At 39.2% G+C, this 10,721-nt stretch overlaps 1 protein-coding gene across 6 annotated transcripts in view; it reads left to right on the top strand.

The window, feature by feature from the left end:
- LOC121928362 (CUB and sushi domain-containing protein 3) overlaps positions 1 to 10,721 on the top strand; it is an 810,382-nt gene that overhangs the window by 734,126 nt on the left and 65,535 nt on the right. For 5 of the 6 annotated variants that reach the window (XR_006103494.1, XM_042462948.1, XM_042462947.1 and 2 more), the window contains 4 exons: positions 2,127 to 2,245; positions 3,629 to 3,698; positions 4,836 to 4,952; positions 8,681 to 8,890. Coding sequence is in view for 5 of the 6 variants with exons in the window: in XM_042462948.1 (XP_042318882.1) it covers positions 2,127 to 2,245; positions 3,629 to 3,698; positions 4,836 to 4,952; positions 8,681 to 8,890 (516 nt within the window). In the remaining variant the exon portion in view is untranslated. The remainder of the gene's footprint in view (positions 1 to 2,126; positions 2,246 to 3,628; positions 3,699 to 4,835; positions 4,953 to 8,680; positions 8,891 to 10,721) is intronic. The other variant, XM_042462945.1, reaches the window with a different exon arrangement.

Genomic DNA, 10,721 nt, shown 5'->3' with positions numbered 1-10,721 from the left:
CGACAATTATGCGATGCCAGGGAAGGCTTGTCTGAATAGGATGGTTTTCAGCTCCGTTTTGAAGCTGGTTAAAGAAGTGATGGCTCTTGCTTGTGGAGGAAGAAGGTTCCAGGAGTGAGGGGCAGCAAGTGAAAAGGGGCGAATCCGGGATGGGGCAGAGGAAATCCTGGGCTGAGACAGCAGACCTTGACTACCAGAACGGAGGGCCCTGGTGGGAAGGTGAGGAGAAAGAAGGTCTGATAAGTAAGGAGGGGCCAGTCCATGGAGGGCTTTGAATGTCGACAGCAGGAGCTTATACTGAATGCGGAAAGGGAGAGGGAGCCAGTGAAGGGATGCCAACACAGGAGAGATGTGGTCAGAGCGGTGGGTGGAAGTGATAATGCGTGCAGCTGAATGCTGGACAGAGATTAAAGGACGGAGGTGAGAAAAAGGAAGCCCAGCCAGGAGGACATTACAGTAATCCAGTCGTGAGATCACTAGGGCATGGACCAGGATCTTGGCAGTAGAGGCAGTGAGATATGGTCGGATTTTGGCAATATTGTACAAAAGAAATCTACAAGCCTTGGCTGTGGTCTGGATCTGAGGGATACACGACAGAGAAGAGTCAAAGATAAAGCCAAGACTGCGGGCTTGCTGGACTGGTTGAATGGAAATGTTGTCCACAGAGACAGAAAAGGAGTGTTGAAGGTTGGGCTTAGGAGGAAAGACAAGAAGCTCCGTCTTGGACATGTTGAGCTTCAAACGCCGATGGCGCATCCACTGTGAGACAGCTGTAAGGCAAGATGAGACTTGCTGTTCAAGCCTTGGAGAAAGGTCAGGGGCAGAAAGATACAGCTGGGTGTCATCGGCATACAGATGGTAGGAAAAGCCAAAAGAGCTAATGAGTTTTCCTAAGGACAGTGTGTAGAGAGAAAACAGAAGGGGACCCAGAACAGAGCCCTGGGGAACTCCAACAGATAAGGGAACAGGAGAAGAAGTCTGACCCCCTGCAACTACTGCAAAAGATCTGCCAGACAAGTAAGATCTAAACCAGTCGAGAACAGAGTCTGAGAACCCAAGGTCAGAGAGTATGTCAACTAGAAGACAGTGATCAACAGTGTCAAAGGCTGCAGACAGATCGAGAAGAATGAGAACAGAGTAAAGGCCATTAGCCTTGGCCTGTAAAAGGTCATTCGAGATCTTAGTGAGAGCTGTCTCTGTAGAATGCCTTGGGCGGAAGCCAGACTGAAAGGGATCAAGGATGGAATTGGCTTCAAGAAACTCAAGACAGCGCGAATAGACAACCCGTTCCAAAACCTTAGAAAGAAAGGGAAGAAGAGAAATCGGACGATAGCTAGACAAAGAGGAGGGGTCAAGAGAAGGTTTTTTCAGAATTGGGGAAATTGCCCCAATTACCTTAAAGTTGTTGTTCTATTCTTGCCCTGATATTTTGATTGCTTGTTTCCCGTCCCTACTCCTCTGACGATGTTTTAATTTTTATATGTAATATTTTAACTTGTAATTTATTGTCTTCTATCTGTAAGCCGCCTTGATCACATCGTGGAAAGGCGGGGTATAAATAAAGATTATTATTATTATTATTATTATTATTATTATTATTATTATTATTATTATTATAAAGCCCTAAATGGCTTGGGCCCAGGGTACTTGGAGGACCGCCTCTCCCCGTACAATCCGCCCCGCACTCTCAGGTCGGGTGGGAAACATCTTTTGTCTATTCCAAGTGCTCATTATAGTGCAACATAGAGGGCATTTTCAATCTCAGCCCCCAGATTATGGAATACCCTGCCCGACGAGCTCCGCACAGCCTCATCCCTTGATGGATTTAAGAGGATGCTAAAAACTTTCCTTTTCCGTCAAGCTTTCCCCCCTATGAGTTGATGTTTTATTATCTGTTTTTAGATTGCTATTTGATGTTTTAACGCTGTTTTTTGCTGTCTTTATACTGTCTTTTAACGTGTACACCGCTATGATCTTGAAAAAGGAATAGCGGTATATAAGAATAAAGGATTATTATTATTTCGTTATTTGACAAGTTTAATAACAATTTTCTGTATGTGTCAAAATTTGTATCTTCAGTGGAGGAAAGTTATTTTGTCACTGTTAAGTTTTTTAACTTTTCACAGCTATAGGTTTGGACTCTTGCCCCGAACCTCAGACACCAAACAGTGGAATTAAGATTGGAGACAGATACATGGTTGGAGATGTAGTTTCCTTTCAGTGTGACCAAGGATATTCCCTTCAGGTAGGATTGGGGGAAAATGTCAATTTCGTTCACATGTAATTGTTCACATTTCATCACATTTTGATTTTATAAAACCAAAAACATTAATTTATTAATAATTGATTTAGTTCTATCTATTTTTCCCCAATTGAGCTCCTAGTGAAATTCAGTTGATAAAGATGGGGCTCTGCTATCAATTTTCCCTGAAATCTGTGTATCATTTGAAATACACACACACACACTCCAATCCTACCAACTGCAACTGGATACAATAGACTTTCTTGCCTCCTCTATCTTGCAGTAGATTCATGAACCCACTGAAAAATCCTATACGAATTTCAAAGAATCATGAATTAGTGTCATAGTAGGCATATGGCAAATTCAGAGACAGCAAAGACTGGACAACCTTTTGAGTGAAGCAAAATCACCTCTGCCCTTTCTGGGAGAAAAAAAATCAGTTCCAAGCCATAGGATATTACATTGTCTAACATAGGACAGTATGAGGTAATCATTAGATGAATATTATCAGATTCTGAAGAATGCAATGGGAATAAATTAGGGGATCAGGATGAAACAGTAAAACTGAAGAATGAATGAAACAAATGAATGGGAGGGGGGATAGTTCTCATAAATGCTTAAACTAATAAAATCTCAGGCATGCTTAAATTTATTATGGCTCATTGCATTTCAGAAAAAAAGTTGTCTCCCTTTTAGAAAATCTAAATTCATACATGGAAATGCATAACATTTCATTAAATATACATTCTAACTAAAAAAGAGAGGATTTTTTTTTTTAAAAAAAAATCTGTACCAAACTATTTTCTCATAAGAGTAACCACCATGTGAATATACCATTGAAAAATATAAAAATTAACTGCTTGAACATTTTCCCCAGTGGTGAGTAAAATTAGTTTTCTGTTGTAGGTACCTAGGCGTAAATCTAGTTGCTAGTTTCAGCTAGAGCAGTGCTACTAAATATGGTAGCCTCTTGCCTGGTACCAGCCCCAATGCCAATGGCTTCTGGTCCCTGGCAAGTTAGATGAGATATTTAGCCTTCTCTGGCGGAGAGCTCTGGTGCTACAACAGACTAGAAATCCCAGAATTTGAGCCATGGCAGTTAAAGTGGTGTCAAACTGCTGTATTTATGCAGTGAAGATGCAGCGGGGTTGGGGGGGCTTTTATGCCTTTTTTGAGCTGAGCAGGACTAATTTATACAGCTATAGCCAACCTGCTCTTTCTGCATGAAGCCTGGCTATCCAGCTCCAAGACCTGACAAGCTTTGCCATTCATTTCCCCTCCCTAAGAGAGTAGCTGGGGAAAACACTGTTGTAATAACAGCAAAACACTGCTTCACTGGCTTGATTGTTTTTCTTAAATAATAACACAGTCACTTGTCATTCATAGGGACACTCACATATCACCTGCATGCCTGGACCAGTAAGAAGATGGAATTATCCTATTCCAATTTGCTTAGGTATGTTTCCTTATGTATTGCATATGTTTATTTCATATCAAACTGAAAAGTATTTGCACAGCTAAGCATGAACTGTCAGAGATTGTACCAGAACATTATTTTCTACTTTGTCTTGATGATTTCAGAATGAGTTGTCAAACTGGTGGAAAACATTTTCATGCAGATTTGGAGCAGCTGTGTGTTGAGTGAGGTACCTTAAATCAACAGTAGAAGCAGAAATTGGAGTGTCAGAATAATGTACTGTAGAGAGATTTTATTTTTTCTTAAAATGTCATATAAAAGGATTCATAAAATGTAAGATTTGTGCCCAAATTAATATTTATGACCAAGTCGTTTAAATGTGCCAAATTTTTTGCAACATCTCCCATAGAACATCACACCACTTTTTTTTGTCCTTCAGCAAAAACATTGTCCTACTTCAAAAGCACTTCTTTTTTGATCCTTCAGCAAGAACCGCTTCTTTTTAAATCTCCCCCCTCTCCATTTTGAGTGGGTTTGTGCAAAACCACAGATGCTCCAATTGTTATGATTTATGGAAATACTTTTGGGGTGGTGAAATACAAAAAATACTCTGAAATGTGTTTGTTCTCCTATGTAAGAATGAAATAAGTGTAAGTTCCCATCTCTATTTTTCAATGACTCATCCAGCTATGTCCTTACTCAGCATGAATCATTTCATTCCCTTGCAATACCCATATAACAAATCCCCAGTATGGTCATCACTTTATACTTTCCAGAAGAACTATGGCCCCACTTTGGCTACAGTTTACTCATCAACTATCAGAGGGTTTGTGAGTAAGAAAGGATCTGTTGTTGTTAACTGCCTTGAGTTGACATCGGCTCATGGCATTCCTATGAGTGACACATGTCCACACTTTCCTGTCTTCAACTGCTCTACTCATGTCCTGCAGGCTCACTGCTGTGGCCTTCTAGATTGAATCTATTCATCTAATATGCAACCTACCGCTCTTTCTGCTATCCTCCACCCTTCCTAGCATTATTGTCTTTTCTATTGAGTTGTGTTTTCATTATGTGGCTGAAGTACGACAGCCTCAGTTCGAAGAAGGACAGCTAAACTATTTTAACCTGGTTTCATTTTGTTTTTAAGCCACCTCTTTGTGCTTCATTCTCTTGTAGCACAGTGTGGTGGTTCTATGTCAGACTTCAGTGGAGTTATCCTTAGCCCTGGGTTTCCTGGAAATTATCCCAGCAGTTTGGATTGCACATGGACAATCACGCTGCCCATTGGATTTGGTATGTTGTGACCCTATTAACAATCACCCAGTGTGAGTTATTTGTTGTTTCTTTATTCTTGTAAGTGTGTGTGTGCTTGCATCATCTATACCATAGATTTTATTTATTGATTTATTCTAATAAATGTTCTTTATACTGCTTTTGAAGTCTCATTTCTGCTTTAAAAACAATGTGAATGGAGAGAGTTGTTTTAATGGAGAATTGCAATTCCAAGAGATTAAAAAACAAAACAAAAACCAAGGCATAAGCTCCCTGCATGCATTTTGTTAGATGAAATGTTGTTGTTGTTGTTTTTCTTGAAATATCTTCAAGGTATTTCCGACTTATGGTGACCCTAAGGTGACCCTACCATGAGTTTTTCTTAGCAAACTACTTAAGAGGGGGTTTATCATTGCCATCCTTTGAGGCTGAGAGAATGTGACTTGTCCAAAGTCACCCAGTGGGTTTACATGGCCGAGCCAGGAATTGAACCTGGTCTCCAGAGTCATAGTGAAGCCACAACACCATACTGGCCAAATATTTAGAGGTGGGGTATTGCTGTCAACACCAAATTCAGCAGTGGCCACAAAAATCAGAGGGACAAGATGTGGTTCACCCCTTTACATGAGCAATGAGAACCTAAAAAGTGCTAGTCATACTGTGGCCCGTTCCGCATGGGCGTAAAGTACATCCCCAGGACGTACTAGGGTTAGGAAAGGGCATCCTTTATGCATGCCCCTAATCCTAGTACGTCCTGGGGATGAACAAAATGGCGGCGCCCGTTCCATGCATAGTGCCCGCACGTCCCGCGACGGAAGTGACGTCATGAGTGCGCCATTGGCCACTTGTGCCACCACTTCCAGGGCGCAAAAAGAAGCCGCTTTTTGCGGCTTCTTTTTGTTATGTCTGGGAACCACGCGGTTTGACCACTGCAGTTCCCGGACACAGCAACCGGCGGTGCCAGCACAGTGCTCATTTTGGGTGCTCTGTAACACACCTAAGTCAGACTATTGATTTCTCTCATTTCTTAAGTAGATGAGTCTATTAGTGACCATCAGCAAAAGTCCCAGATCAAGAGAAGAGGGGAATGGGTCTTGCATAATTATCTGGAGCTTTATTTGTTGCTGTGTTGTGTACATGAACTGTTTTCACATTTTACAATGACTTGATTGCTTTCTAATTTTTGTATGCTGTTAATTTTTGACTATGTTTGTTTTGTAATACGTTTTTTAAATGTATTCATTTTGGGTTCCTTTCTAGGAGAAAGGCAGCATAAAATAAATAAAATAAAATAAAACAAAATTGTGTGGGCACCTTTACACTACAAAATTATAGTGCTGTCCCTCAGTTTTAACTGATGTGGGTCCATCCTATGTAATCCTTGGATTCACAATGAAGGGGACTTTAGTATTCCCAGCTAGAGTGCTCAAATGCCTCAACAAATTTAGATTATGTCTGGATTATTGTAGCGCGCTATGCATATGGCTGTCTTTGAAGAATCTACAGTCATGTGATTATGCATCATAGGGATCTTCTATGCTAATTTTTAATAGAGGTCATGCACAGTGGACATATGATTTCTTTTTTGAAATAGTTGTCCTTATTTTCTATATGTTGTTTTGCAAAGCTCCAAAGAGCTGTTGATGGGCTTTAGAGACCTGGATGTTAACACTAAGACATTTGAAATACTACAGATAAAATGGGTTGCATGAAGATTTGCCCTAGTTGTATGTGAAGGCCCCTCAAGGATCTTTTTATCTGGTCATGAACATCTCCATTATCCACATACTAACCTTTATTTGACCTCTAGATGCAAAAAAAAGTGTTTTTATTAGGCTACAAGGCTTTCCTGTAATCTTCAACATCAAAAAATACCCAATTTTGAACAGTTTTGGTTCTTTAAAAATATATAGTGGTGAACTCCAGAAGAGCCCAGTGTAAAAAGTGGCTCTGCACCTAACACAATTACCCTGCCCTGTTCTATGCGGCTGTGCATGAGTACTCAGTGTCCTGGGAACCTCTCAGATACTTCTAGTTGCGATTAAGCAGAATACCTTTTTACTGACTGTGCCTTGTGCCAGATATTCCCATCTAATGAAGAAGCATCTCCTTTTCCAAACCAGTGATATTCTTTCCATTTCTAAACAATTATTTGATTTATCTCTTCCTTATGGTTCCTATGAATTAAAATGCAGAAGAGGAGACCCATGTATATCACCTCACATTCACAGGAGGAAAGGACCAATATGATAGGGACGTGGAGGATATTCATTTTACACACACACACACACACCCCATGCTTTTTTAAGTGTTAAGAACTTTCATGTGGTTGTGTTATTCAAAATTTTCTGCATAGGAAACAGCATTTTCGATGTAGAAAATAATATTTCAATGCAAAAAGAAATATTTGGGGGGGGGGAGTTGTGCAGAAAAGGCCATTTTCTTAACGTAAAATGCTATTTTCTGTGCAATACAACTATGCAAAACTTTTGTGCAGAGTAAGTCCCAAACTGTGAATAATAATCAAAAACTGCAGTTTTCAAAGACTTTCTCATGTAGGAAGAAGATTTCTAAAATTACTTGCTGCTTTCTTCAAGAGGAAAATTAGTGAAGAAATCCTGTCCCAGCCCAGGATTTCCTCTGCCCCGGCCTGGATTCGCCCCTTTTCACTTGCTGCCCCTCACTCCTGGAACCTTCTTCCTCCACAAGCAAGAGCCATCACTTCTTTCACCAGCTTCAAAACGGAGTTGAAAACCATCCTGTTCCGAGAAGCCTTCCCAGGCATCGCATAATTGTCGCTTATTATCTGATGTTCTGTTGTTGACTGTTTATTGATCCATTTCCTGTATTGCTATGTACTGTATATGTATTATCCTACTTGTGAGTATGTATTTTCCCTGGATAATGATTAACCTTCCATTTTGAAGCCAAGCCCTCCCTTCAGTCCATCTGCCTTGGTCCAGGCCTCAGAGGTTGAGAGGAACTGCTGGACCTCTTACCCTTTCCCGTCACCACTCCCTTCTCCTTCTGTGTCATGTCTTTTTAGATTGTAAGCCTGAGGGCAGGGAACCGTCTAACTAAAATGATTGCATGTACAGCGCTGTGTAAATTTACAGCGCTTCATAAATAAAGGTTAATAATAATAATAATAAGAAGAATTACATCACTGAGATATGAATGTAACTAATAAACAGGCATATATAATATTTATCTTCAAGGTCATCTTTGCAAACATTTGGCACTTGTGAATGTTGCTGGAGCACATTCGTTTCATTATTTACAACAGAACTTAGTTCCCAGAGCTAAGCTTCTGGAAACTGTTCCCAATACAGATGGATGAAATGAATATTTGAAAATAGCTGAAGAAAGTTTGAAAAACTGGTTTCTCAAGTGGCAGGAAAAACCTGTTCTGAACAAAAATAAATAAATAAATATGCATGGGGTTTCATTGCACAGCAAACAGCATTTTCCACACAGAAAATAGTATTTTATGCATAGTATTATTATTTTCTGCACAGAAACTGTTTTCTATTCAGGAAACTGTTTTCTGTGCAAAAATGCCACCTACTGTAGATGGCATTAGGGTGTGAGAGAAAACTGGATGCATGTGGATTCAGTAATATAGCATCTTCTTGACAATTTTTTCCAGTGTTTTTATATTTTCTGTGCATGATTATGATAGCAATAATTACTAACTGCCAGATATTTTTTGTCATGCCTTCTTAGTCATTATCAAATGTATTTTTCAGGTGTCCACTTACAGTTTGCAAACTTTTCAACTGAAACAATACATGATTATTTGGAAGTAAGAAGTGGATCAACAGATATCAGTACAGTTATTGGGAGACTCAGTGGCCCACAGCTACCATCTTCTCTTTTCAGTACCACACATGAAACTAGTTTATATTTTCACAGTGATTATTCTCAGAACAAGCAAGGATTTCATATTGTGTATCAAGGTGAGTACGTTTAACTAGATATTTTTGGAATTTCTAATATGTGTGGCTTATGTACAGACCATATTTTACACAAACCATAGGTAGCTAATGGTTTTGTGATAGCTATAAAGTATAGAGCTGGTTCAATTAACCGTCATTTTTTAAAGGCTTAGTAATAGATCCCAGAGTTTTACTACATATAGGAATAATGGATTACATTTAATAGTGATTCTGATTTTGTATGAAAAATTTCTATGCACACAAATGAGATCACTAAGCTTTTGCTGCTCTTCCCAACTACTCTATCTTGCTGTTTATCTTCCTAAAATTTTCTCCTTAGTATTGGTCCAAAGCAGATGGGCCAAAAAAGTGGCTTCCGGCCACTCCTGGGGTGGGATGTGCAGGTGACGCATGCTTACGGAGCTGCTGGAAACTGGTCTGAGGCTGCCTAAGCCAGCTTCAAGCCACCAGTCTGCTTCACCCCCATGCTACGATATATGCATTGGAACGGCACACTACTTGGCTGGTAAAAATTAACTCGCCATAATATACAGGAAGCAAATACTATCTAATCGTGCAGAGTTACATTGGCTATGACAGTGGATAATTCCAGAAGCCTGTTTATGTACTTGACAATATACATGCAACATCACATGTGTATATGCATATATGTGCATAAATAAAAACATGATAAATTTAATATCCATAAGCCTTCTATCCCCTTTAGTACAACCTGAAGGTCTGCATCCCAGTATACACAGAATTCAGAGAATTGTACATTTACTCAATTTTTTTCTTTTCTCAAAGATTAACATTCTCTGTGACCAAATGAACCTGCTTTGAAACTAAGAGCAATTTCAAAAAGTATGTTGTGTAAAATTGAGACATGAAATTCAAAGGAAGTAAAAGCAAATATTTCATTGAGATAGCGAACCTTGGCCTTAAGCTAGAATAAAGTGTGTGTGTGTGTGTGTGTGTGTGTGTGTGTGTGTGTATACACACACACACACACACACACACATATATAATTTATTCGGTCATTGACCAACAAGGCTAGGATAAAGTAGCAGTTTGGATTCCATCTGCCTTATTTGTACATGAAATATCAATAGTTTTTTTTTCTTTTAAAAAAATCAGATAACACGCTGTAGGGGAAAATAATATTATTTATGAAGGCATAGGTATTGCTACTGAGACTGGAAACATATGGAGAGTGGATTCACATGGGTAAATCTTGGCTGCTGCTTGAACTTCTAGGAACGGGGCAAAGAATGTAACACAAAATTGTGTAAAATATGTATACTAGGAGAAACATGCATGAATTCATACAGATTGGCATGTGGGCATTAAAAGTGCAAAGTGATTTGCGAATGTGATGGATTGAATTTACATTGGAGAAAACGTAAAATAAAATGAAAATTTGTAAATTTCTCAAACTGTTGTGCAGACATCTGCAAAGATAATTATTGGAAAGTCACATACTGTATTGATCTAGACTGCAGATTCTCGATTGAGTTACCATAATTAATGTTTGGATACTACTATATATGATACCATTGGATCACAGTTTATATCACTGTTCTGAAACTAGCTATTTCTCAATTAGTTTATGTCAATGTCCAAAGTGCTAAACTTACCTGTTTCATCATAATCTGAGTGTAATAATGTCTTCAACCCAGTCCTGAGTGATGCAGAAATATATTCCCCCCCTCCCCATAAAAGTGGGCATTGAGTGTCTTCTATTATTGTGTTTTTATTTTATTTTAAAAAATTGCATGTTTACAGGTGTGATTGAGAGAAATAGAGAGAGTTGTAGGAAACTACTTGGTTCACAGAAGTAAGGCCTTGTACA

This window comes from Sceloporus undulatus, chromosome 4, assembly GCF_019175285.1.
Source record: "Sceloporus undulatus isolate JIND9_A2432 ecotype Alabama chromosome 4, SceUnd_v1.1, whole genome shotgun sequence".
NCBI lineage: Eukaryota > Metazoa > Chordata > Lepidosauria > Squamata > Phrynosomatidae > Sceloporus > Sceloporus undulatus.
Note: the sequence above shows the minus strand (reverse complement) of the source record. Positions and strands in the feature narration are given on the sequence as shown.